Here is a 27,949-nt window from a genome sequence, read left to right as displayed (position 1 = left end):
ACTACAGTGTATTCATTACTTGCAGTAACTTGAAAAGCTCAGCCAAGTTCCACAACTTATTACCTTAAAACGTAACTCCAGCAATGGCTGGCATCTTATATGGGCTGCTCAGGAATAGAATTAATGATACAATGATTGGAGTAGCAAAAGGAAACAGTTTGAGTAGAATAGCAATGTTAACTTTATGCTTTAACTCTCTTCGCTAGGATAAAGTTAGGCCTTATATCAGTAAGCACAACATTTGTTATTGCGCATTTAGCTACAATGATCCCCAATTGTATATTACATAAGAATTCTCAAATATTTTACAACAAAATGTTTATTTAAAAAAATACTTCAAGAACTTAGCATCCACCAGACAGACACTGTATTGAAATTAACAGCACCTTCTACTTAAGTTTATTTTCAGAAATGCTTCATATCCAAATATACCAGGTATAGAAAAAAGGATTGTGTTATAAATCACAGAAAAAGTGACGGTATAAAAATACAACCACCCCAAAATTTTAAAAAAAAACAAGAACTCTGGTACCTATTACCAAAGTTTAACATTCTTTCACTAATAGCTTAAATTGACTCTTGTAAACTATTCCCCAGGGATAGTTTGAATATCAGCACATTAATGTTAACTAGACAAATAGTAAGGTCTCTCATTACATGTTAAAATCATATCTTGTATTTTGAAAACAAACCAATGAGACAAGATTAAGAGGCTCGTTGATCAATTTTAGAGTTTAACAAAATATCAGCTCTCTCCACATTACGGCACGGTACTTCAGGAGAAGCAACAGGCTCAAAACAAAAATGGTGACAAATCATTTCTTCCAAATGTCACCACCAACCGTGAAAGATGCACAGGACATTAGTTGCTCACTGAAGTGCATCATAGCATTCTGCAGAGCGTGCTTCGACAGACAGGAACAGAACCAGTTTCCAAGTCCAAAGAAATTTAAACCATTTGTGCATTCAGTGACTGATGTCCATTTCACCAATGTCGTCCTCAGCAGAGAAAGCAGAGAAGCTGACAGGTTGACATTCAAGAGTCCGCAAGTTCACCAGACAGGCCTTTTGTGTGGTCGCAAATTCTGGGACGGTAACCAAAAGCAACCGTTGTCCTTCTACACCTAAGAACAGACAACATTTTCCTTCATTACAGCAAAGTATAAAAACTGGCAATGCACAAGAGGCTTCAGTGGCCCGGGAGTCTAATGAAAAGGCAAGGCCTCCTCACAAATATGTTACAAGTATTTCCAGCTCAAGTGTCGTCTCCTTGCATGCCTAGATTCATCAGCTCAACCATTGCACAAATCTGGAGAACCTCGGCTCAAAGGTTCGATGATAAAACAATGGGTGGACAATAACATTCAATCAGATAAAGTGTACGTTTAAAAACATCTTTAGATAAATATATATCTACATAACCCATCATATTATTTACTTCATTTGTAGGAATAAAGTGAAATGTCTCATTACAAAGTAAATAGTAAAGTAGAGCAGCATCACACCTATTGCCCCTTCTAGAACTACTATATACAGATCCACAACAGATTTGGTTCCAGAGCCTTTCCAGTATTATGCGTTTTTGCCAGACCAACAGAGGTAACAGCCTTGGGGGGGGGGGGGGGGGTAGGCTGAGTAAGCGGCCTGCAAAGTCAACCGCGGAAGTCAGGTGTGGGAGCGGATCTGCTTGTTCCGGCTACAGACAGCAAATTCGACCTACGGATTGGCCATGGTAGTCCTGATGAGGTAAAGATCGGCTGCTTGATCCCGCACTAGGCGCCACATTTTCGTGGGGGAATTCCACCAGTTGACAGAAAACCGGTGGTGGACTTTTATTTGAAACTGCAAATTCTGCATACGAGGCTGCCAGATTCTCTTTTGAAGAACTTAAACTGGATGTTTTGCACTCAACTGTGCTCTACATCTCTATGAAAAAAAGTAATCAATTTTGATTAAATCAATGTAATAGTTTTAAACCCAAGAGCCGTGTTTGGCTTATCCTATTTCAATCACAACCCCATGGGTATACTGACTGGTGAACTTCATTGCAGATTATTCAAGTAGATTGACTTGTGAACCCGATTGTGTATTGCGAGCTACAGCAAAACGTTACTTTCAGATCAATTCATCACATTCATACCACTCCCAGCTTTAGAAACACAAATGCAAAAAAACGGTTTCAATGTTTAGCAGCCTATCTGCACATGTGCTCAAAGTAATCCAAATGGTTTATGTTTTAATACAATAGTTGCATTAATTCTACAGATGATCAAGAACATTAGAAAAAAAAACCCAAATAACTTTAGAGTTATGATGAAGATAGACCAAAAAGAGGGAGTAACACAGCGGGTCAGACAGCATCTGTGGAGAAAAGGAAAAGGTGACATTTTGCGTTGAGACCCTCAGAGTTATGATTTGTGTTAATACATCTCTGGTATGTGGTAGGGTCCTGAGGAGTGTTGTGGAACAGAGACCCCAGGGCGCAGGTACAAAGTTCCTTGAAAGTCGCAACACAGGTAGGTGGTGCATGGCATGCTTACCTTCATCAATCTGCATATTGAGTACCTGAGTTTGGACACCATGGTGCACCTGCACATGGTTCTGGCAAGGATGCATTTGAAGTACAGGGTACAGTTCTGGTCACCCTGCTACATGAAAGACGTAATTAAACAGGAAAGAGCACAAAAAGGATTTACAAGGTTGTTGCCAGGACTGGAAGATTTGAGTTCAAAGGAAATGCCGAATAGACCAGGACTTTTTGTTAACCCCAGGAGCATTGAGGTATATAACATCTTGACAGGCAGATAAGGCAAATAAGCCACTCATTTCTCAAGGGAATGAAATTCAAAAACTAGAGGGCATAGGTTTGAGAGCAGGGAAAGATTTTTATCAGACCCAAGGAATGAATTTTTAACAGAGGGCAATAGGTACATGGAACAGGCTACCAGAGGAAGCTGTGGAGGCTGATACAATTAAGGCATTTAAAAGACACTTGGACAGATATATGGATAGGAAATATTTGGAAGGATATGGGCCAGGCACTGGCATGTGGGACTGGATCACTTAGGCAACTTTGCTGGCATAGGTAAGACCCAATTTCGTGCTGAATAGCTCTTTAACTCTAATGCTGCGGCTAAGCACGATTCCCCAGTGCATTCCTCCATATTGTTATTACTCACAATAAAAATGCAAGATATTAGCACACATTCTAAACTCATGCTCAGTAGACTTGCTTCAAATTATTCCCATTTTTGTTATCGTGAAAATATTTTAACTTTATTCTTCATTTCAGCCCAATAAGAGATTAGGCTTCCAGTGCAATACAATATTTCCAATGCCATATAATAATTAATAACAGCAATCCTCACCTTTGACGATTTTTGATTTGAATGACGGAGCATTGCCACAAAAGTAAACATGAGGACAATCCTTGATAATGAACGGGTCAGTTTCGTAGAATGGGTAACATCCTAAGAACATGAACACAAGAGATACTTCTATATTTAATATTACTCCATCACGGCAGGACATTAAATAGCAAAAAACAACCACAGCCCCTTATGTCCTAGGACAGAATATAACTACATAAAGTCACAAAAATGGTAGATTACACCTTACTTCCAATGCTATATTTTAATAAAACACAGAATATAGAAATTAGATAACCTTCATATATTGGAAACAGTCGAATGTATAATTTGTTATATGCACCAGAAATTGAATAATTAAATTCTTACTGGCTAAGCTTTGTTGGCTCATGAACACAATAGCACAAATATAATCGATAATACAATAAATTATCAGCGATACTGGGTAACCAGACTATAATAGTGCAAACCTAAGTATGAAGTGCAACCAAAACAAAGTTCATAGTAGATCGTTGCTAAGGTAGGGTCCTGGTTAGGGACGTTGAAATATCTACAGAGAGGCCAAAAGTGCAGGAGAATTAGGTTCTATCGTTGCTCTAAAGGCTTACCAAGTGTGTCAGGCGCAGTAGGGCTTAAGTGGCCAATCTTTAAAGTCCATTCCAGGATTTCCAAGTGATCATTCATACTGCTATAACAGAATATGTCGTTCACATTCTGTCCTGCTGTACCCAGAAACCTAAACACAAGGATTCAAATTTAGGCTTCACAATGCAATTCAAAAGACATTGCAATTCAAAATCTATTCATTTTGATAATCCTTAAATTAAGAGTCCACTTTGCGTGTTGCTAATCAAAATCCTTCACATTTAAAACAGTCATGCTTGCCAGGACGCCTACAAAACACAATCTTAATTTGATTGCTGTTTGCACACATTTACCCCTTGGTCAATACCTGACTCCGTCAATATCTGCTTGGTAAGGGTTGGTGACCAGCTGCATCGTGGGGTAGGTAACAGCTTGTGGAAACATACAATGGTGCAGAGGCTGCTGTGGCAACGTATAATTTGTTGGATCAAATTCACCAGGCATGCAATCAACAGGAACTGAGGCCTGCAGTGAACACAGTAAAAATAATATATCCATCCTTCAACAATCATGACAACTTGAATACACACATTTACTGAAATCACAAACTCGCTCAGTTTAAAAATAAATAGGAAATTCCATCATTTCTTCTACAGTATATACTGACAATAGCAAAGTAAAAATACATACACTCAGTTGCACCAGGATTTCATCCAGCATTTTAATGGCTTCTACACTAGCAGCCCGTGTCTTCTTTGTTAGGTATTTTGCCTAAAACACAAGTAACAGGTTAGAAAGTTATACATTTGCAAAAGACATAAAAATAAACTGTCAGGTAAAATAAATAATCATGTACCAGGACTGGTTCTCCTCAGCTCATGAATTAACATCGGATCATCCAATAATTTGATCATCCAAATAATTAATGTAACCCCAATTATATTCACATTGCAGCCTGATAAATAAACTTATCCCATCCAACCTGAAATTATCAGTCCCTGCTTCCACCAATCCCAGTTATAGCAATTAAGGTACCAGATATTTTTGACCTCAACACTTCTCACTGACCATTTTAACAATCAACAAATTCAGAATTGCAGAACGTAAAATTCCAACACTCCAAACGTAATTCCTTTGCGTAGCTCTTGAACCTGGGGAAAGATTCACTGTGAAGCATAGCACAGTGGCACAGCTGGTAGTAGAGCTGTATCTTTCACTCAAATGTATACAAACAAAATATGAATGGGCCATTTTTGTTTAAATGCCCAACGAGGAAATTCTCCTCACAGCTAAGCTAAACTAAAACTCTAAACTAAACTACAAAGCTAAGCATTTTGTAAATTTTTACGTACATCGTTGAATTTCAAGTCACAGATTGTCAGATTTATTTAATAACGCCTTCTGTTCATTTCCCACCGTAAACTTGAAGCACATGACTTTTTTGAGATTACCTTGGTGAAAGAATCTTTATTCTGGGTGTTGCGACTGAGAAGGTTTCCTGCCAAAATCACACGGGAAATTTTTGCAGCACTACTCTGCTCGCCCTCGTCTCCCAATTGTCCCGTTACCATGTCAATGAGAAGTTGCAAACCGAGAAGACTGTCCGCATTCTTTCCACCCAAGCCAAGGCCCGAAACCAATAAAACATACCTTCAAAATAGCAAATAAGGTACAATTAATTCACAGGAATTACTATAATCACATTTTGAAGATTAAGGAATGACCTGAATTATGAAGTAATTGAAATCTAGCCTAAATGAAATCTTCAAACTTGGAGTAAAAGAGGGTTAGGTAACATCTTTTCACTCCAGATTATGATAACATTAATAAGGGCATCTTAGAGACCTTATATAGTGCTCTACTTTTGAGGTGTTTCTGAGGCAATGAAAACACTGAACAAAGAATATGAAGAACCAGGTACTTAAAATTCATCTAAAAGTGTTGGGCCAAATAGCCACATAGGAATATAAAAGAAAGTAACACCACTCAGCCATTCAGCCCCTTGAGCTTGGCTTATCATTCGATTATGGCCTTGGCTCCATTTTCCTACCTGACCCCATAACTCTTAGCACCCTATAGCTCAAATATATCTCAGGGTGCTTTATAAAAAAAAAATATATAATAAAATAAAACAAAATATAATAATTGCCAATAAAGAGAACTGAAGAACAAAAAGACAGTGGTGTAAAACAACATCAAATTAGGCATGTACATGTCCTCCCTAGGTTACGACATAGTTGCACTCCCAAAACTGTTTGTGTGCTCCCAGGAACTGTTTGCAAGTCAGTAAAAGCCGCCGAGGATCAAGTTCCCACCTGGTAAAAATGCCTACAGTTCTGCAGCAGCCAGCAAATCCAAACCACTCATCATCCAGATACTAGTTCATATATGCAGGCTATACGCAAGTCAGGCATTAGACAGAAGGACCTGTATCTGCTGTCAATCATAGAAATCTAGAAATTCTCTTAAAATGAATTAAATAAAATTGTTTTCATTACCTATCAGTGTCCGATACTGGGAGTTGCTGCTGTGGTGGGATATCCGAGGTACAAAGATCCTCCACAAGGAACTTTCCATTATCCTGCTCTGCTCCAAATAATGCAATAACTGCCCCTGGTAAACAAGGCACATGATGACGTTAGATGCAGGTATGAACTCTGCAATACCAAGAGGTTATGTTAGACAAATATATATATATATATATATATATATATATATATATATATATATATAAAAAGGAGGCCACAGCACGGGGTAATTATAGGGATAGTTGTAATCATGGCAGAAACATTTAAAATAAATAACCACAGATTGAGAAAAACATTTTTCACAGAGAGTGGCGAATTTCTGGAATTCTCTGCCACAGAAGGTAGTTGAGGCCAGTTCATTTGCTATATTTAAGAGGGAGTTAGATGTGGCCCTTGTGGCTAAAGGGATCAGGGGGTATGGAGAGAAGGCAGGTACAGGATACCGAGTGGATAATCAGCCATGATCATATTGAATGGCGGTGTAGGCTCGAAGGGCTGAATGGCCTAATCCTGCACCTATTTTCTATGTTTCTATGAACTTTGTGCATTAAATTTTACAACTGAGCAACAGGATAAACATGGCAAACGATACAAAGTTTACTTAAATCAAACGAGAAACTGGGGAAGAATTTGATCAATTGCAAGGAGAGATAACAAAACATCCAAAGCACAATATGCATATTTTTAAGCATCTGGTTATAGGATACTTTTAAAATCTGATGCATGCTATTTTCTAGCAGCAAGCTAAAAGGATTTACATCAACTATAACATTCATTCCCAATGTTCATCCTAATTAATACAATTTGTTAATATTATTGAATGATCACAGGAAATTTCTGGCAAAGGTAGGATTTTCAAGAATTATTTCTGAATGCACAAAAAGAAAAAGAAAAAAATTACTTAAATCTGAATTTACTAAGTTAGTCGCTTATTTAAAAAAAAGATCAAATCCTAGAAAGCAGGCATTGCAGCCAAGGCTAGGATTTAATATTTATGCTAAATGTTCTTGAAAAATTATGGCGATCTGCTTTCTCAACCCATTGCAGTCCTTATTGTTGTTGACCAAGTGACAATGTACAAACAGTAATATACCCAAGTCGACATTACGTACACGTCTAAGTGACGTACCAATGCACCCACTTCCTTGACTTTTCAGTCAGTCGTAGTTGATGTTTGACTGGGGTAATGTTGTCATGTTTAGAAGAATTAAGGGTGAACTCAGAAGGGAAGTAGAGCTTATCTAGGAAATTATAGGTCGGTGAGCCACACAGTGGTTGGGAAGCTATTGGAGAGGAGTTATTCTCATTTGGAAGACAATGGGCTAATTAGAGACAGTCAGCATGGCCTTATTATTAGTTTAGTTTATTGTTACGTGTACCGAGGTAGAGAAAAGCTTTTTGTTACCTGCTAACCAGTCAGTGGAAAGACAATGCGTGACTGATCACAATCGAGCCGTCCACTGTGTACAGATACATGACAAAGGGTTTTATATTTAGTGTAGGATAAAGTCCAGTAAAGTCCGATTAAGGATAGTCCGAGGGCCTTCAATGAGGTAGATAGTAGCTCAGGACTGCTCTCTAGTTGTTGATAGGATGGTTCAGCAGTTGCCTGAAAACATCTGGGAAGACACGGTCTGTGAATCCATAGGTGTGCGTTTTCACACTTCTGTACCTCTTGCCTGATGGGACAGGGGAGAAGAGGGAGTGACCTGTGTGAGACTCGTCCTTGATAATGCTGCTGGCCTTGCATAAGCAGCATGAATTGTAGATGGAGACAATGGAAGGGAGGTTGGTTTGTGTCATAATCTGGGCTGCGTCCACTATTCTCTGCAATTTCTTGCGGTCTGGGAAGGAGCTGTTCCCAAACGAACCTATCTTGATAAAATGCTTTCTACAGCACATGTAGAGAAGTTTGGGAAAGTTATTGGGGGCATGCCGAACTGCCTAGGCCTGCTAAGGAAGTCGAGGCAAGGGTGTGCTTTCTTGGCTATTGCTTCGATATGGCTAGTCCAAGACAAGCTGCTGGTGATATTTACTCCTAGGAACTTGAAGCTATTAACCACCTCTACTTCAGCACCATCAATGTATATGTGTTCTGCTGTGCATTCTGAAGTAGGCTTTGTCTGTGCAGATCACACCTTACAAATTGTATTGATTATTTTGAGGAGGTGACAAGAGTAATCAATGAAGGTAGGGCAATGGATGTTGTCTACATGGACTTTAGTAAGGCACATAATGAAGTCCTTCTTGGAAAGCTGATCCAGAATATTAAGATGCACGGGATCAACAGTGACTGGTTGTGTGAATTCATAGATGGTTCCGTTATAGTTGACATAACTTTGTGACGGAAAGCTGTTATGCTGGCTGCAGATCTGCGAACAGTGGAGTTCTGCAGGGACTGGTACTCTGTATGCAGTACTGGGACCTCTGGTGGTTTGCAAGTTTGCAGATTATACCAAAATTGGGTGAGTTGCAGATAGTGTGAAAGGTTGTCAAAAGCATACAGCGAGATTTAGATCAGCTACAGAAATGGCAGATGGAGTTTAATCTGAGCAAGTGTGAGGTGTTGAACTTTGAGAGGTTGAATGAAAAGGGAAAGTGTACAGTAATGGGAAAACCATTAACAACATTAATGCACAGAGTAGGTATGTTACAAAACCTACCTGAATCGTCATTGGGAATCTGCCCTCAGCCATGTCCGCGATTTTGGCGCTGTTTGGAGGGGGCGGGTTTAAAACGCGATTTTTACTAGGCTGTACTAATCGCAGATGTTCAGCCTAGTAAATCATTAACGAAAAATCGCTGCAAGACCCGGTCGCAAAAGGTATTATTAGTTTTATAGGCCTCGATAATATAGTTCTAATAGTTTTAAAATTACTGTCTTATTCCGCAACCTCTCGCAGCCCCAGGGTTTTATAAAGCAAACAATTAAAGGTATGTACCTTATTTTTACATTAAATGGGGCATATATATAACCCTGTATATCAAGTTATCTATAGCGAGTAGTTCATTTTGGGCTTTTTATATCCCGCAGTATTTTTCTCGGCATTTGAGGCACTAATCCAGCGCGATGTGAACGTTCTAAACCAGCGCGTTCCACATGAACCCACTAGAAAGCCGATTTAAATGGGCAGTTATTTACAGCAATTGAACACTAAATTCCTTCCATTTGGCCTATAAATTAATGTAAATTAGATATAAAAATCATGTTATATTGTGAATTATTTGTGAATAATCTTTGGACACTTAGGCTATTTAAAAATGTTAATCTTTCCTTAAGAAATGGGGCTTTTGACTATCCAAGATCACAGCTTTTTTGTAATGTCCATTGAAAATCAATAGGGAACAAGATGCTAATTTCCGAGTATGAAAATGGCCATAACTTTTAATACTTGAGATATGAAAGTGAATTTGGTGTCAAATTAAACTTATTGTTATGCTTTATCTGATGGGATAAATTGCAGACTTGATTTTTAAAATCTCAAAATTTTGTAACATTGCTACACAGAGGGGTCTTGTCCAAATCCATAGCTGCGTGAAGTGGCAACACAAACAGACAGAGTGGTAATGTAGACTTATGGTATGCTGGCCTTCATAGGTCAAGGTATGAGCACAAGAGACAGGAAGCCCATTCTTGGGCCATGTTTGGAGTATTGTATGCTTCCCATTATAGGAAGTATGTGGAAGCTTTGGAGAGGGTGCAGAATACGTTTGCCAGAATGATTTGGGAAGAACTGCAGATGCTGGTTTAGATCAAAGGTAGACACAAAATGCTGGAGTAACTCAGCAGGACAGACAGCATCTCTGGAGAGAATGGGTTATGTTCCGGGTCGAGACCCTTTTTCAGACTGATCAGACTTACCAGAATGCTGCCTGGATTAGAGGATATTAGTATTAAGGAGAAATTGGATAAACTTGAATTGGTTTCACAGGAAGACCAGAGGCCGAGGGAGACACCTGATATAAATATATAAAATTACCAGAGACAAGTCAGGGGTCAAGACCTTCCTCCCCTAGGTGAAAGTGTCAAAGACAAGGAGGCATAACCTTAATGTGACACATGCAACATCTAAAGGAGATTTTTTTAAACACGGAAAGTGATGGGTGGCTAGAGATTCCAGGGATTGTGAGGAAAGTTGTACAATAGTGGGTTTTTTTTTTAAAAGGGGCTTTTGGATTGGCACATAGATATGCAGGGAATGGAGGGACGGGGATCATATGCAAGCAGGGATTAGTTTAACTTGGCATCAATACTTGGTTCAGCAGAAGCGATGTGGGCTGAAGAACCTGTTCTAGTGCTGTACTGTTCTGTTATATGGTCCATTGCATAAACAACATTCTTAGAACTTGAGAACAGATACAGTGATGAAAACTGGAATGCCTATAAAACAAATCTAAATAGTTGGCCCTCGAGGGCTAAAATTAGAAGAAAATTCAATGCCTCAAGGATACCAAATCTTCAGTATTCTCTATCACAAAAGACAGCGCACTCAGTATATTCAAGGGAGAGATGGACTTATTTTATAGATATTAAGAGAATCAATGTATGTGGGGATAGCATTGGAAGCTGGAGCAGAGGCAATTATCCTTGATCTATCTTGAATGAGGAAGTGGACATATTGCGTCAAATATGGAACTCCTGCTTTTACGATGCTCCAAGTATCTTCAAAGAAGTATAATAGGCTGCCAAATAGTTCATTTTCCAGCTGGTACAAATTGCAGTCCATGTGCATCATGGATGGGCAAAGTGGTTATACCAATCCTGATATAACATTATTGGCACTCCACTTGCTGGCAAGTAAAAAGCACCATTACATTCAAGACTTCGGCTTTGTAGATGGCAGAGATCAGAAAGCAAGATACTTAGGCAGAAATCTCAGCCACCGACCTGACGATTTACATTGTATGAATATAATTAATATACGGCTGATAATATACAAGCAGGAATATATTCAAGGCGGTTAACCTGGATTTATTGTCACCACATTTTGTTGCAACAGTTTGAGGCCTCAGATGGAATTGAAAGATATTTGAGAGTTAAGAATCAACATGTACATTCAATAAAATCGTAAATCAGAGACTTCCATTTGATTCGATTTGAACATATATCACGTACGTTAATACTTAATACAAGTTGAAAGTATATCCAGAAACAAGTCTACGTAACAGGAAGTCTACACGTTACCACAATGTAATTTACTAAGTCATAATTAACAGAACAATTCTCTTAATTGACTTGTATCCTGTTAATGTTGCTTGCGGCCATACCTGTAACAAGTTTCTGAATATCGATCTTGCCCTCCAGTTTGATGCGTTGTAACTCATCCTCCAGAATCAGCTCATCTAATTGGTCCGTGTACTTTGCACGCGCTGGCTGCGGTAACAGGTTATGCTAAAATTAAAAAGTCTCCATTTAGAATTTTGAGTAACTATGAATCCTCCTAATTCTATCGTTGAGCATTAATGTGCTCCGTTAGGTGTGTACGAGGTGTACCTGGGGTCTCTGCACGACTCCAGAATGGTCTGTTGTCAAGATCAGGGATGTGTCAGAGCAGGTGCAGAACATTCTGAAGTGGGACGGAGAACAGAGTTGAAGCACACGCTGGTACCAACCACATGGGCAGAAAGAGGAATGAGGCTCTCCAGAGTGAATATCAGTATAGATAGAAAGTTAGAAAACAGGACCCTGGAGGTTATCAATCATGATTACTCCACAAGCAGGAAAGGACAGATGAATGTGTGGCCAATGAGCTGTTTTGGGAGGGTGTAGGTCCAGGGCAGGAGGGACCTGTACAAAGATAACAGATTACACCTAAACTAGAAGGGGACCAATATCCCTGAAGAAAGCTCTGCTCATGCTTCTTCAGAGGATTAAAAGTAATTTGGTGATTTGGCTGGGAAGAGTGATGGGGGTGTGGTAGGAAACTCAGTAGCAATGTGACAGTGAGAGATTGACTTGATTGTAAAGAATAAACCAAGTCTAGTGGGCTGAGGAGCCAGAGACACTTTACGGAGCTTGGGGGAAGGCGGAGGCTGGAAGGCTCAACTGTACTCTAATGCAAGAGCCTTGTAAGCGGTTCTAGCATGAAAGAGCACATGTACAGTGGTCTCCATAATGTTTGGGAAAAAGACCCATTTATTTATTTGCCTCTGTACTCCACAATTTGAGATTTGTAATAGAAAAAAAATCACATGTGTTTAAAGTGGACATTGTCAGATTTTAATAAAGGCCATTTTTATAGATTTTGGTTTCACCATGTAGAAATTGCAGCAGTGTTTATACATAGTTCCCCCATTTCAGGGCACCATAATGTTTGGGACACATGACTTTATAGGTGTTTGTAAATGCTCAGGTGTGTTTAAATGCCTCCTTAATTCAGGTATAGGAGAGTTCTCAGCACCTTGTCTTTCCATCACCTTTGGAAACTTTTATTGCTGTTTATCAATATGAGGAGCAATGTTGTGCCAATGAAAGTCAAAGAAGCCATTATGAGACTGAGAAATAAGCATAACACTGTTAGAGACATCAGCCAAACCTTAGGCTTACCAAAATCAACTGTTTGGAACATCATTAAGAAGAAAGAGAGCACTGGTGAGCTTACTTGCAAAGGTACTGGCAGGTCCGGGAAGACCTCCACAGCTGATGACAGAAGAATTCTAACTATAATAAAGAAAAATCCCCAAACATCTGTCCGACAGATCAGAAACACTCTTCAGGTGTGGATTTGTTAATGACCACTGTCTGCAAAAGACTTCATGAAATGAAATACAGATGCTACACTGCAAGATTAGTTACACTGCACCATTGGTTAGCTGCAAAAATAGGATGGCCAGGTTAGTTTGCCAAGAAGTACTTAAAAGAAGAACCACAGTTCTGGAAAAAGGTCTTGAGGACAGATGAGACAAAGATTAACATATCAGAGTGACGGCAAGAGTAAAGTATGGAGGAGAGAAGGAACTGCCCAAGATCCAAATCAAGAAGGGTTTCGGCCCGAAACGTTGACTATTTCCTTCGCTCCATAGATGCTGCTGCACCCGCTGAGTTTCTCCAGGATTTTTGCGTACCTTTGATTTTCCAGCATCTGCAGTTCCTTCTTAAACACATACAACCTCATCTGTGAAACACGGTGGAGCGGGTGTTATGGCCTGGGCATGTATGGCTGCTGAAGGTACTGGATCACTTATCATCATTGATGATACAACTGCTGATATTAGTAGCATAATGAATTCTGAAATGTATAGACACATCCTATCTCCTCAAGTTCAAACAAATGTCTCATTGGCTGGCAGTTCATTCTACAGCAAGACAATGATCCCAAACATACTGCTAAACAAAGGAGTTTTTAAAAGCTAAAAAATGGTCAATTCTTAAGTGGCTAAGTCAATCGCCCGATCTGAACCCAATTGAGCATGCCTTTTATATGCTGAAGAGAAAACTGAAGGGGACTGGCTGCCAAACCAAGCATAAGCTAAAGATGGCTGCAATGCAGGCCTGGCAGAGCATCACCAGAGAAGACACCCAGCAACTGGTGATGTCCATGAATCACAGACTTTGTAAAGGATATGCATCAAAATACTAAACATGACTACTTTCATTTATATGACATTGTTGTGTCCCAAACATTATAGTGCCCTGAAATGGGGGGACTATGTATAAACACAGCTGTAATTTACACATGGTGAAACCAAAATTTATGAACATGGCCTTTATTAAAATCTGACAATGTGCACTTTAACAACAGATGATTTTTTAATATTACAAATCTCAAATTGTGTGCAGAAGCAAATAAATAAATGATGGGTCTTTGTCTCAAACATAATGAAGGGCACTGTAATTACTGTTATTGCACTCACAGAAATGTGATTAAGTGTAGGGCAGGGCTGACTACTTAATATCTTGTCAAATCAAGTTTATTGTTATAGGCACAATGAAGTATAGGTGCAATGAAAATCTTGCTTGAAGCAGCATTATAGGCAGATAAATTCTACATTAATTAGAAAACTCCACACAATTAGAAAAATAAGTCCACTTTAATGCAAAAGATTTATAATGTTCCACTGCCAAAGTAGAATTAGGGATGTAGAGGTCGGTTCAAGAACTTGATAGTTGCAAGAAAGTCGTTGTTCCTGAATCTTGTGGCGTGGGACCATCCCCATAGGCATTAAAATCGACTTGCCTTGGCTGCCTTCATCAATCTTCTTAGTTGCCGCCTCAAAAGATTTAAGGCAAGTCGATTTTAATGAGGTAGAGATTCAATGAAAATCTTGCTTGCAGCAACATCACAAAATTAGTGAACAAGGATTTTCCTTCAAAGCCATGCAACTATTTCCAATCAGTACAGAATGTACTTAAATCTTATGTATCACAAGAGTTTTCTCCAATAACTTCCCTGCCACTGACACAAGGCTCGCCCGACTTACCCTTGCTCAAGTCACAATGCTAGCCATCCTCCGGTCTTCTGCACCTCACCTGCATTTAAAGATGCAAAAGTATCTCCAGCCATCTCCTCCCTTGGAAATCTGGAATAGATCTCCTCCAGTTCTATGGATTCATTATTCCATATACATCTACAAAATTCAACACCTCCTCCATCTTAATAATGAACTGCTCCATATTATGCTCATAACCTGACCTCAACTAACTATCTACCATGTCCTCCATGGCAGTAAATATAAATGAGATGTATTCATTTAGTACTCTGCCCACACACAGGTTAACCCTTTAGTTCTTCAGGGGACACTATTTCGTTAGCTATGCTTTTGCTCTCATTGTATTTGGAGAATGTCTTCAGATGCCCTTTAATATTACTTGCCTATCTTTGGTTGTGCAGAGCTTCACACGTTGACATTATCTCAAAAAAACTTATTGGATGCACTTAAAGGTCATCTCATCCAAGCTCTGTGTTAAGACAATTCCAGTGAATACTAAAAGTTAAAACCCTCTCGGTTATAACCTTTGCTCTTAAACTTTTGTGATTTGCTGATGTATCAATTCCTCCATATTGCATAAAACGATAGCAAAGTCAACAAAGCACTCATTCCTATCGATATGAACTCATTAGATGATTCATACAGAATATCCTTTCTATGTAGACATTATGTACTCCCTAATGAACACAGTGACTCCCCTCCTCGTCTGCATTTTCCTTTGTAATGCCCAAAATTTCTATACCCTAACATTAAGCTGCTGGTCCTATAATTTCCCTCAACCATACTTTCTTGACTCCATTGCCAAGTGCAGACCCATGCTCTAACTGCACCCAATTTACGCATGAGGCTCTTTGCATTATAATAGGTGCTGTTGTGTATTTGGATGCTTTGAACCGACTTGAATAAGGCTCGGACACGGGAGTAATCTTACAAGCTTCTTTACTGCAGGACGCCACCTTGAGTCTCCCCGTGCAAATGCGTACTTGCACAAGATATCACAAGACACTAATTACATATGCTAATTATCACATACCTAACACTCCTCCCCCTTTAACTTGGAGGCAGGTAACACTATTTCTATTATATACATAACACTCCTCCCCATTTAAGTCCATTTCACCTGTACGGTATATGCTCTTTTCCTACCCATCATTGAATAATACACTGTTGCACAATGGTATTATACTTAAACCAAATACATTAACCCTTGCTTTGTGAGTTATCATTTTCTGGTTCATGTATTTGTTTTGTTTTCCTCTTTGTAAGTGGGATCTGACCCATGGCTGCAAGTTTCCATTTTCTAGCAGCTTCCTCTGCTGTTCAGTTTCCCTTCTCTGATTATTTATCTGCTCTTGTTGTTTCACGAGATTCTGCAATGCATAACCCTTTGTCCATTGCTCAGTGAAGGAGGCTCCATGCTGGACTATACTGAAATGTCCTACGGTCCTGCATACTTTTGTCTTGACCGACCAGCCTCTCTTCTTTAGACTTTTCTATTAGCAGCTTTCTATTCATTGTCACACATTTATTCAACCTTTCCTTGCATCGTTCAAGCCTTTTCTGTTGTTCATCTACTCGTCTTCTTAAGTCACCTTTCTGGTTCTTTATCAAGAAGTAGGATCTATATTGTCTTTGCAATACAACACTGGCTTTCCTATATCGTTTAAGCCTTTTGTATAGTTTAAGCTTTTTCTGTAGTTCATCTACTTGTCCACTTAAGTCACATCTCTGGTTCTTCATCAAGTAAGATCTACAATGTATTTTCACTACAACACTGGCTTTGATTTGTGCTTAGTTTTCTTGCTTTATAAGCACGGTAGTGAGACTGTGCTACAATTGTTGTATCTTTCCATTTGAGGAAGTCTTTACTATACCGTTTAAGCCTTTTGTATCGTTTCAGCCTTTTCTGTTGTGCCTTTATTTGTCTTTTTAACTCTTTCTGATACCAACTGCTACAGAGTACTGACTGCACATTTACAGTAGCTCTCTTTTGCTTAACCCACTGCCTAATCACCATACTCTTGTAGGCAGTCTGAATGGTAATAGTTGCATCACTCATTGACTGATATTGCACAATCTGGGAGTGCCATATTTTGCATGCTTTGTAACATCTCTGGATCGAAATGACTGCTTGACGCTCAGCTCAACTACTCATTCTACCCTACTCCATTAGTATCATCATGTACTACAACCCCCAGTTTAAATTCCATTTGGAATATTTTGGAGGACCAAGAAACCAAGAACCAAGCACCTCTGGGTGCTCTCCCTACCCCTTCAGGACATTTTCTACCTTACTGGAGAAATCACCAAGCCTGACGCTGGGGAGGCAACATATTATTCTGGAGTCTCGCTCTCAGCTAGTTCCCCTCGCCAACAAATAATAATAATAATACTTTATTAATCCCCTTATTCAGGGGAAATTCAGATGTCCTTGCAGCACACTAATAAAAAAACAACATAGCATTAAAGAAGTTTAACATTAAAACATAAAAACATCCCCCCACAATCGTTCCCACTGTGGGGGAAGGCACAAAATCCAGTCCCCCATCCTCATGTCCACCCATATTCGGGCTTATTGAGGCCTCCACAGTCGCCGCTACGGAGGCCCGATGTTCCCGGCTGTTCTCGCCGGGTGATGGTGCTCCGGCGTCGGGAGAACCCCCCTCAACGGCTTGGGGTGCCAGGAACGGCCGCCTCCTTACCGGAGACCACGGCTTCCAAGCCAACAGACCGTGCTGGACGGAGCTCCACACATTGGCGATCTCGGCGAGAGATCCCAGGCTCCCGAAGTTTTTTATCAGCGGTCCCAGCATAATGGAATTCCAGCACGGCGACTCAGGCAAGGCATCGCCCACTCCGCGATAGCGTTCCAGCGCTGTGCCGCCGCCGAAGCCGAGGTTCTGGGCCGCGAGGATGGGTCGAAGATGCTGCTCAGAGGAAAGCAGCCTCTCCGACCAGGTAAGGACTTGAAAAAGCAGTTTCCCACCACCCATAAAAAGATTAGACCACCCCGACTACACACTTTAACGTACTAAAAATAATAAAAAATAAGTGGAAAAAAACGGACAGCTGCAGGATTGGCAGCTGTACTGGACAGCACCCCCTCTATGAATCCTCCATTATTACTCACCTAGACTTTTCGTTCTCCTGCTGCACAAATCAACCATGATGCCACAAATTCAGTTGTTGGTGCTACTATACAGAGAAGCAATTCCCATTCCCAAAATAATGCACCTGTTTAGAAACATAGAAACTAGGTACAGGAGTAGGCCATTCGGCCCTTCGAGCCAGCACCGCCATTCAATATGATCATGGCTGATCATCCAAAATCAGTATCCTGTTCCTGCTTTCCCCTCCCCATATCCCTTGATTCTGTGCTTTTGCCCCATATCACTATGTACAGATCACAGGGTACTCCTGCACGACCTGCTTGTACTTAATGCCCGTCCTGGTAGTCACCTTTCTTTATGTAACTGCAGGATGACCAAAATATTAAACGTAGTATGTATGACATTTTCTTTATCTAGGATACTTCAGCTGCAGCTCCAACCATTCTATGTGGTCTGATAGAAGCTCCAGCGACAACTATATTTACTATAGGTATTGGAAATGTCCCTCATCTCCCATGTCCTGCAAGAGGTTCATCCACCAAGGATGGAGAAACATACTTAACTGTTGCTCACTTTCCTCACCAAAACATGATGCTCACCATCAGCACTTTGACCTCACACTCCCTCATGAAATGGCCACTGCATGCCTCTTTTCTTTTAGATACTTCTCAATGACGATCTTGCATACAATGCCTGCTGCTGCTTCTAAGCCTTTACTCACTAATTCAGTTTCTTGGAGCCAAGGGTCAGTCTCAAAATACAGGATCAGCCAGTCAGGACAGATAAGATTTTGTTTTCATCCACAGGACAGTGAATCTATGGAATTGTTTACTCAAGGGTTCTTGATACTTGGTTGTGGAGTATATTTAACACAGAGTAGGATTGATTGTTGTATATTAAGGGACACTGGAATAGTGCAACAAAGTGAGATAAAAGTAACACTAAAACATTTGCAGGTGACACAAAGCTGGGTGGCAGTGTGAACTGCGAAAATGATGCTAGGGGGTTACAGGGTGACTTGGGCAGCTTGAGTGAGTGGGCAGATGCAGTATAATGTAGATAAATGTGAGGTTATCCACTTTGGCGGCAAGAACAAGCAGGCTGATTATTAACTCAATGGTGTCAGATTCGGAAAAAGGGAAGTGTAACGAGACCTGGGTGTCCATGTTCACCAGTCACTGAAAGTAAACATGCAGGTACAGCAGGCAGTGAAGAAATCTAATGGCATGTAGGCCTTCATAACAAGAAGTTTTAAAAATAGGAATAAAGAGGTCCTTCTTCAGTTGTACAGGGCCCTGGTGAGACAACATCTAGAGTATTGTGTGCAGTTTTGGTCCACTAATTTGAGGAATGGCATCCTTGCTATTGAGGCAGTGCAGCATAGTTTCACAAGGTTAATCCCCACGATGGCGGGACTGTCATATCAGGAAAGATTGGAAAGACTGGGCTTGTATTCACTGGAAATTAAAAGGATGAGAGGGAATCTTATAGAAATGTATTAAATTATAAAAGGACTGGACATGCTAGATGCAGGAAAAATGTTCCCAATGTTGGGGGAGTCCAGAAACAGGGGGCACCACAGTCTAAGAATAAAGGGGAGGCCATTTAAAACTGAGATGAGAATAATCTTTTTCACCCAGAGAGTTGTGAATATGTGGAATTCTCTGCCACAGAAGGCGGTAGAGGCCAATTCACTGGATTAATTTAAAAGAGAGTTAGATAGAGCTCTTGGCGCTAGCGGAATCAAGGGATATGGGGAGAAGGCATGCACCGGTTACTGATTGTGAATGATCAGCCATGATCACAATGAATGGCGGTGCTGGCTCGAAGGGGCAAACGGCTTCCTCCTGCACCTATTTTCTATGTTTCTAAAAGATCAGCATGTGGAATTGAATGGTGGAACACGTATGAGACAACAATGGCTTACTCCTGCTTTATTTCTCATGTTCTAAACCAAATTGTTATGTGACAAAGTTGACTTACAGATCAAGTGACAAGTAGGTTAGACAGACATTGCACAAACATTAGAGGAAGTAAAGTGAACTCTGTGTTGATAATCAAAGTCACTGGGCCTTTCATCCAGAAAGGTTGCAAACACCTTTCCCTCAGCTAACAATGAACCATTCTACAGTTCTTTAGCGTTGTCTGCTTTGATCTGTCATTTTCACGCCCTACCCTTCCATATCTCCAGTCTCCCTCTCCCCCGACTCTCAGCCTGAAGGGTCTCGATCCAAATCCCCTGCAGGAACTATACATCAGAAGGTGCAACTCCAGAGCCAATAAAATCATGGGAGACCCCTTCCACCCATGCAACGGACTGTTCCAGCTGCTACGGTCAGGCAAACGCCTCCGTTGCCATGCTGTGAGACGGAGAGGTTGAGAAGGACTTTCTTCCCAGAGGCCATTCGGACTGTAAACTCCTATCTCACCAGGGACTAACTTTACTGAACGTTTTTCCTTCCAATATTTAATATGTAAAAGAATATGTGTATGTTTATGATTGTGTTTATAGTTTGTTTGGTTGTTTGTTTGTTTGTCTTTTTGCACAAAGTCCACGAGCATTGCCACTTTCATTTCACTGCACATCTCGTATGTGTATGTGACGAATAAACTTGACTTGACTTGATCACCCATTTCTTCTATCCAGAGATGTTGCCTGTCCCACTGATTTACTCCAGCTTTAGTTTATGTTCCTTTGTGTTCTCACTCTCTACCTGCTCCCATTCACTCATTGACCAGATCAACTTATTTACCGCTTATCCCTATAGACACCCTGGTTTTATCCCAGATATTCCCATACCAATTCTCCCTGCACCTCAAGGACCTTATTTTGTTCCCTTCCCAGTTCTTAAGGTATTCAAGCAGAAACAATAACTATTTCTTTCCCACAGATGCAGCCTATGCCTTTGTATTGTTTTGATTTTCACCCAATAACTTTCTTCTTCTTCTGTCGTATGTCTTTTAGACCTGCAGTTCCGTTGAGGCGAGCCAGGCCAACGTGTCATCGTCCAGGTCAATCAGACCTCGTTCACCATTCGGTGGCCGGTGTTTGGGGCAACTGGTGACTATGTGCTCCACTGTCTGTGTTGGGTCACCACACTTGCAGGAGGCGCTGTCCACGAGACCCCACTTCTTCATCGCTACTCCATAGCGTCCGATGCCTGTCCTCAAGTGGTTGAGGGTTGTCCATTGCTTTCGGGGCAGGTCCTGGCCAGGGACATCCATGGGGTCATTGATGTACTGGTATAGCCTAGATGGTTCCGCTGACTTCCACTGGTCTCTCCATCTCGTCTTGACCCAGGCGGCCTTAGAAGCGTCAGCCAGTGTTGTGCAGAGCAGCTCTTGGGCTTGCGTGGCCAAGGGGCGCCGTGACTTGAGGCGCACTCGTCGTGGTGTCTCTGTGACGATCTGATGGAGGAGGTGGGAATCACTGGACTGTGCCTTTCGAGAGAGGGCCAGCGTGGCTGCTTCTCGTCTGATGTTGGCTGGGGCGATGCCAGCGAGGACGGGCTGTTGGTTTACTGGGGTGGCTCGTAGGCATCCGGAGACAGTCCACAGGGCGCTGTTGAGCATCCAGCTTCTTGGCGTGAGGACTACGGCACCAGACTGGGGCGCAGTACTCGACGGCTGAGAACACCAAGGCCATTGTGGACATGCGCTGTGTCTTTGTCGTGGCTCCCCATGTGGTATCAGCTAGGCGGCGTATCAGTGCGGCACGGGCGCTTGTCTTTGCCTTGGCACCTTCCAGGTGTTGTTTGAATGACAACATTCTATCGAGCTTTACACCGAGGTACGTGGGGACAGGCTGGGACCGTAACTGGGCGTTACCCAATAACATTAATCCAATATCTCTCCGCAAATTCCCCTCAATTAACCCATATTCTACCACTTAGGAATAATTGATTGCGGACAAGTAACCTGCCAAACTGCATGTCTTGGGACATGGGAAGAAATTACAACACCCAGAGGAAACGCATGCAGTCACAGAAGAACTTGTGAATTCCATAGTGGATGACAAGCACTAAGGAGGCAGAGGCTCTACAAGCTGCACCACCTTGCTACCCATGTTAAACCAAACCTAAACCTGCTAATCAGCAATAATTAAATATCAATTAATTCAGGTCACAGACAAATTTTCAAGCAATTCATAACTGATCATTACTGAACACTGAAAACAGTCGCATAAGGAAAATAAGTCAAAGGATTAATACAATCTGTCAAACAGTACAATAGGTCAAACTTGGCAAAAAGGACTAGTTTAAATTGGTCAGCAGAGATGAGTTGGGCCGAAGGGCCTGTTTTTATACTGTATCACTATCCTGATACCCACCTACCTCTTCACTAATTTCACGCAAGATGGATGGTTTCAACTCCATGTTTTTGAAGAGAGTTCCAATCACAGAACATTTTTCCTTGACCTGCAGTTCACACAACCTCTTCACTGCCACATCTGCTCCTGGAAAACAAGCACAGCATCAATCACCACCTGTTACACCAACTCCTGGCACAATTTTCAAATTCAGGTTGTACTAATTTAAGGTCATACTTTACAACTCAATTTAAAACATTTTCATTCATTTTGAAAATATCAACATTGAAAATATAAGGAATAAACTCACTTAAATATCTCCTTTCAAGAAAATTGATATCTGTAATTTTAAAACAGAACACTGTGATCTGTCCAGGGACATACTCCCCATATCAGATACAAGGAACTGCAAACGCAGGTTTACAAAATAGCGAATAACTCGCCGGGTCAAGCAGCATCTCTCCTTGCACCTTCTTTCCTTATCTCATTATTATTTGTCTTTTGATCCCAGGCCTTTGTCCCACCATCTGCCAATCCCCAACACATCTGTATCCATCTATCACTTGCCAAGCTTTGAACTGCCCCCAGCTTCACCCTGCCTTTCCTCATCCCCCACGACAATGTCTTGAGCTGAGATGCTGCCGGACCCACTGAGCTATTTCCACACTTAGTAGTGGTTTTTTGCCCAGATCAATTTCACATTTGACAATGGAACTGGCATGGTGACACAGCTGGTAGAGCTGCTGCCTCACAGAATTGAACCAGAGTTCAATTTTGCCCTCGGTGTTATTTGAGTGGAGTTTGCACCTGTGACCACACACATCCCAAAAGACATGCAGTTAATTAACCTCTGTAAAATTGCCTCAAGCATGTGGATGAGAAAGAAGGATAAATAGAACTAGTGTGAACAGGTAATCGATGATTGGTGTGGACACTTAGCCGAAAAGCCTGCATCTCTAAACAAAGAACTGGGAACTCCATACATAATTGAATAATTATTGACTAGATAGTTTTAAATAAACTGAAAGATACCGATGGTAACAAGACCCTTTGGACCTATCAAGTCCACACCGACCAACCAACACACACACTCTATGTCATCCCACTTCACAATCACTCCCTTTGCAGTTTACTGAGACCATTTAACCTCCAAACCGTATCAACTTCTCTAGTTATAATATAATTAGTTTCAAGTTAAAACAAAAAATGCAAGAAACACTCAGCAAGTCAAGCAGCATCAATGAGGAGAAATAAAGCTAATGTTTGAGGTCGTAGATCACCCATCAGAACTATTACAGAGATGTTAGTTTGAAATTATTCAAGGGTGGTGAGGAGAGATGAATAGGGAATACCTCTGACAGGATGAGGCATGGGTTGCAAAGGTGATTCAAGTTTGCAGAGCCATCTGGTAGAGAGATTACAAAGGGCAGTTAGAGATAGAAAACAAAATAAGTGTTCAAACTGTGAATTACAGGTCAGTGCTGCTGCTGAGAATGTTGGAAATCAGGCGGTGTCTGCTGCAAGTGAAAATCCAAGTTCATATTTTAAGTAGATAACACTGCAAGTTCATTGAAAATGTCAAATTCAGTATTCAGTCTCAGAGGCTGCATAATGCTGAGTTTGATGAGGAAGGATGGTTGTTCCTTTCAAAGGAATAGCGCAGGAATCTGCAAGCTGATAGATCAGAGTGAAAGTAGCATTGACAATTAAATTGGCTATGTCACGATCATCCCCATGATCTTATCCCTAACCAGTCTGAAGAAGGATCTTGACCCGAAACGTCATCCATTCCTTCTCATCAGAGATGCTGCCAGTCCCGCTGAGCTACTCCAGCTTTTTGTGTCTACTTGGTTAATCAACATCTCAAAGCTCCCCTACCTCCACCCACATTTCTCGATCCGTCCTAGTCACCGTTCTTATTTCTCCTTTTACATAGGCTCATCTCTACACCCGTCTCATTTTACTTTAATCCCTTCCTCCTGTTCCATTCCACCTACATCCCTCCCTGCAACTTTACATTTCACCCTCCTATTCTCTCCTTATCCAATGCTCTGTTTGTCTCCTTTTCACCTCCAACATTTGTCACTTACTCCACCTATCTGTTAATCACCCCCTCCCCCATCGGTTTCCATTCATCACTTGCCAGGCATTGTCCTGCCTCCACCCTCTTTTTCCAGCTTTCTACTTCTCCCCCCTACTACAATCAGTTTGAAGGGACGCAATTCAAAACTTAGTCTGTCCAGTCCCTCCACTTCTTATCGAGTCTACATCACAAGATTAGAAATTGTTCAGCCAGAGCTGAACACACTTCTCGGCATCTGCATACAATGGCGACTTGCACTTCTTGTGTGCGTAGTGGTGGAAAGATTGGTGGAACAAGGGCCGCGAGGTGATCGCTCTTTCCTTGACCCCGACCCTCCACTTATGCTGTCTGACTTGCTGAGTTCCTCCACCACTTTGCTTTTGACTAAATCTCAAAAGGGCAGCGCTGGAATTGCTGCCTTACAGCGCCAGAGCCCCAGATCCTAGGTTCGATCCTGATTACAGGTGCTTGTCTGTACGAGTTTATACATTCTCCCCATGGCCTGTGTGGGTTTTCTCCGAGGACTTTGGTCTCCTCCCACACTCCAAATACTTACGTATAAATTTGTCCCTAGTGTGTGCTGATGGCATTAATGTGCGGGGATCGCTGGTCGGTGCTGACTTTGTGGACCAAAGGGCCTGTTTCCGCGCTGTATCTCTAAACTAAATTAAAATCTCATCCACTTGTGTATCTGATGAAATCTGCCATGCCAGTGCCCAACAGTACTCATACCACACACGTCTCCTCTCCACAAACCGTACCCATCCCTATGATGAAATGTCATATCCTTGCATGCTTAATCATTTATTGTCCCAGCTGAGACCCCAGCATCCCTTCTCCAACCCCCTCACAACCATGAAAATCACCCTACCTGTATCAGTGTATCCTCATGCACCACCCCTCCCCATCCCACACTTCCACACCCCTCCCCATCTTATCACCCCATCCCCGCGCCTCCTCACTCCACCCATCTCACACCACCCCCACACCATTCCCACCCCAGCTCATCCCTCCCCATCCCATCCTACACCCTCTCATCCCATCCTCACCCCATTTCAGTTTGGCCCTCTCGATGAGTGCGGGTCTCATCTGCTTCAGCCGGGAGGCGTAGATGCTGGCGTACTGGCGGTTGAAGTGGCGCTCGCCCAGGGTGAAGCAGGCCGAGCAGTTAGTGTAGGAGGCCGGGGGCAGCCGCTCAAACGTGGGTCCGTGCTGCTCGGGCAGCGACGCCGACAGCAGCGTCCGCTCTCCGCGGGCGGCGTGCTCAGAAAACATGGCGCGGGCGGGCAGGGCAGGGCAAGAGGGTTCTGTCGGGCACCAAGTAAATCCTCCCTCACGGTTTACTTCACTCGCCCGCGTTGAGAGGAGCCGCCGCCTTGTTGACGAACCGGTGACTTCCGCTCGAGCCCGCCGGCCGGTTCCCGCCAACTGGCGCGCGTGCGTATTCGACGGCCTCTTGGCGGGCATGGGATGGGTTGCGGGGCCCTAGTAACCAAAGATCCTTGCTGGTAACTAGGGATCCGCCATGTTGGTGAGGGGCAGCCCTTGCTGACGTCATTGACTGCGGGTGCAGGCGATCAGGGATCCGCCATGTTGGTGAGGGGCAGATTTAGATGGAGCGTCAAGGAGAAATAAAGAGTCAAGTGTGTTTATATCAGGGCTGCCAACATTGGGTGAGAGTTGGGAGTGAGAAATTTGCGAGAAACCAAGCCCGAGAGAGCATGGGGGGGGGAGGAGGAGGGTGTCCCCCTCCCATTGGTAGGGAACATTTGCATTATCTCTAAACTAAATTAAAATCTCATCCACTTGTGTATACTACTCCTGCACCTATTTATTGTCTATTGTGTTCTGGCTCAGCTGAAAAATATCACAAATCAGCTTCAAATCATATGCTATGTCGCTCTTCCAGGGAGATGCTAAATGCATTTCGTTGTCTCTGTACTGTACACAGACAATGACAATTAAAGTTGAATCTGAATCTGAATCTGAAATTGTGCAATATGGTGCATACTATAGCGAGTCTTATAACTTACACTTGAATGCAATATATATGCTTTAAATTGGATTGAAGCGTGTTTGAAAGGGGGGAGGCTGTGTGATCACTGGCCTTGGGGGTACCCGGTGAGGGAGTGGAGCAACCGAGTGGGGAGAGGGTGTGGAAGTAGGGTAGGAACTTTTTGAAATTTGATGTATTAAATCATGTTTTAGTGCACTGCAGAAATATGATTTCAATGTTTTTTGTATGAAGTATTTTTAAGAGGTAACTTTTTAAGGGGTAACTTTATCCACACAAAGGGTGATGGGTGTATGGAACAAGCTGCCAGAGGAGGTAGTTGAGGCAGGGACCATCCCAACATTTAAGAAAAGGTTAGACTGATACATGGATAGGACAGGTTTGGAGGTATGGACCAAAAGCAGGTAGTGTAGCTGGGACATGTTGGCGGGTGTGGGCAAGTTGCGCCGAAGGGCCTGTTTTCACACTGTATCACTCTATGACTACATTATACCTCCAACATGCATGAATGCTTCAAAATCTACTCCTGCACCTATTTATTGTCTATTGTGTTCTGGCTCAGCTGAAAAATATCACAAACCCCCTCTGCAGTTTGCATACCGGGCCAATAGATCAATGGATGGCACAGTCAACCTGGGCCTGCACTTCATCCTCCAGCACTGAGACCGCCAGGGGTCCTATGCAAGGATTTTGTTTGTTGATTTTAGCTCTGCATTCAACACCATTGTGCCAGAGCTACTACACTCCAAACTATCCAAGTTGACTGTACCTAAACCCCTCTGTCAGTGGATCACCAACTTCCTGACAGACAGGAAGCAACAGATAAGGCTGGGAAGGCACATCTCGGACCTGCACACCCTCAGCATAGGAGCACCGCAAGGCTGTGTACTCTCTCCTCTCCTTTAGTTTCTACACCAACGACTGCACCTCCACGGACTCATCTGTCAAGCTTCTTTTTTTTTTTTTTTGAAAATATTTTTTATTGGAGATAGGTACATAACCTATTACATCGTTACTGTCTTACATTTTTAAATTTATAATATTGTCAGTTATTATTACATTGTCTCCAATACTTTTTGCCTTTTTCTTCATTTTTTTTAAACTAGATAGAACTAAAGAGATAGATGAAGTAAAGGAAGAAAAGAAAGGAAAGAAAAACAAAAACAAAAAAAAAAAAAAAAAAGGGGGAAAGAGATAGTTAAAGAAGAATGGAAAAATTTATTAAAATAAAAAACATCGTTCGAGATATGTTCGTACATTTCAGAGTGTAGCATTTCATCCAATCTTTAGCCCGAGTGCTAGTCAGGTTCCTGTGCTGAACTATTCTGACCCTTTAAGTAATCAATAAAAGGAGACCATGTTCCAACGAATAATTCCTGTTTGTCCAACAGGGAAAATCTGATTCTTTCCACGTTTAAGGTCTCCGTCATTTCTATAATCCACATTTTGATTGTGGGGGCCGTAGGGCCTTTCCAAAATTTTAGAATTAATTTTTTTCCTGTTATTAAACTATAATCAATAA

The 27,949-nt window shown here is 41.7% G+C and overlaps 1 protein-coding gene across 2 annotated transcripts; it reads right to left on the bottom strand.

Annotated features, from left to right (window-relative positions):
- Positions 1-303: 303 nt before the first annotated feature.
- LOC129713175 (DNA polymerase delta subunit 2-like) lies at positions 304-25,842 on the bottom strand. Of its 2 annotated transcripts, none has more exons than XM_055662017.1 (10): positions 25,463-25,842; positions 22,356-22,471; positions 11,750-11,873; positions 6,452-6,566; positions 5,405-5,603; positions 4,644-4,724; positions 4,321-4,478; positions 3,977-4,104; positions 3,369-3,470; positions 304-1,124 (listed from the first exon to the last, which is right to left on the bottom strand). In XM_055662017.1, the coding sequence occupies exons 1-10, from the start codon at positions 25,686-25,688 to the stop codon at positions 967-969; spliced, it is 1,407 nt and encodes a 468-aa protein (XP_055517992.1). In that variant the 5' UTR covers positions 25,689-25,842; the 3' UTR covers positions 304-966. The 2 variants fall into 2 exon arrangements, with proteins under 2 accessions (XP_055517992.1, XP_055517991.1); XM_055662016.1 differs by having other exon boundaries at positions 22,356-22,477; positions 25,463-25,840.
- Positions 25,843-27,949: the final 2,107 nt, after the last annotated feature.

Source organism: Leucoraja erinacea, chromosome 35 (assembly GCF_028641065.1).
Source record: "Leucoraja erinacea ecotype New England chromosome 35, Leri_hhj_1, whole genome shotgun sequence".
Taxonomy (NCBI): domain Eukaryota; kingdom Metazoa; phylum Chordata; class Chondrichthyes; order Rajiformes; family Rajidae; genus Leucoraja; species Leucoraja erinaceus.
This window is presented reverse-complemented; position numbering and strand designations above follow the sequence as displayed.

Coding starts and splice junctions, on each gene's coding strand:
- LOC129713175 (XM_055662016.1), bottom strand. CDS start 25,688: ATGTTTTCTGAGCACGCCGCCCGCGGAGAGCGGACGCTGCTGTCGGCG. Junction 6,567..11,749: donor TATTCAGAAACTTGTTACAG/GTATGGCCGCAA, acceptor CTTGTTTACCAG/GGGCAGTTATTGCATTATTT. Junction 4,105..4,320: donor GCAGATATTGACGGAGTCAG/GTATTGACCAAG, acceptor CCTTGTGTTTAG/GTTTCTGGGTACAGCAGGAC.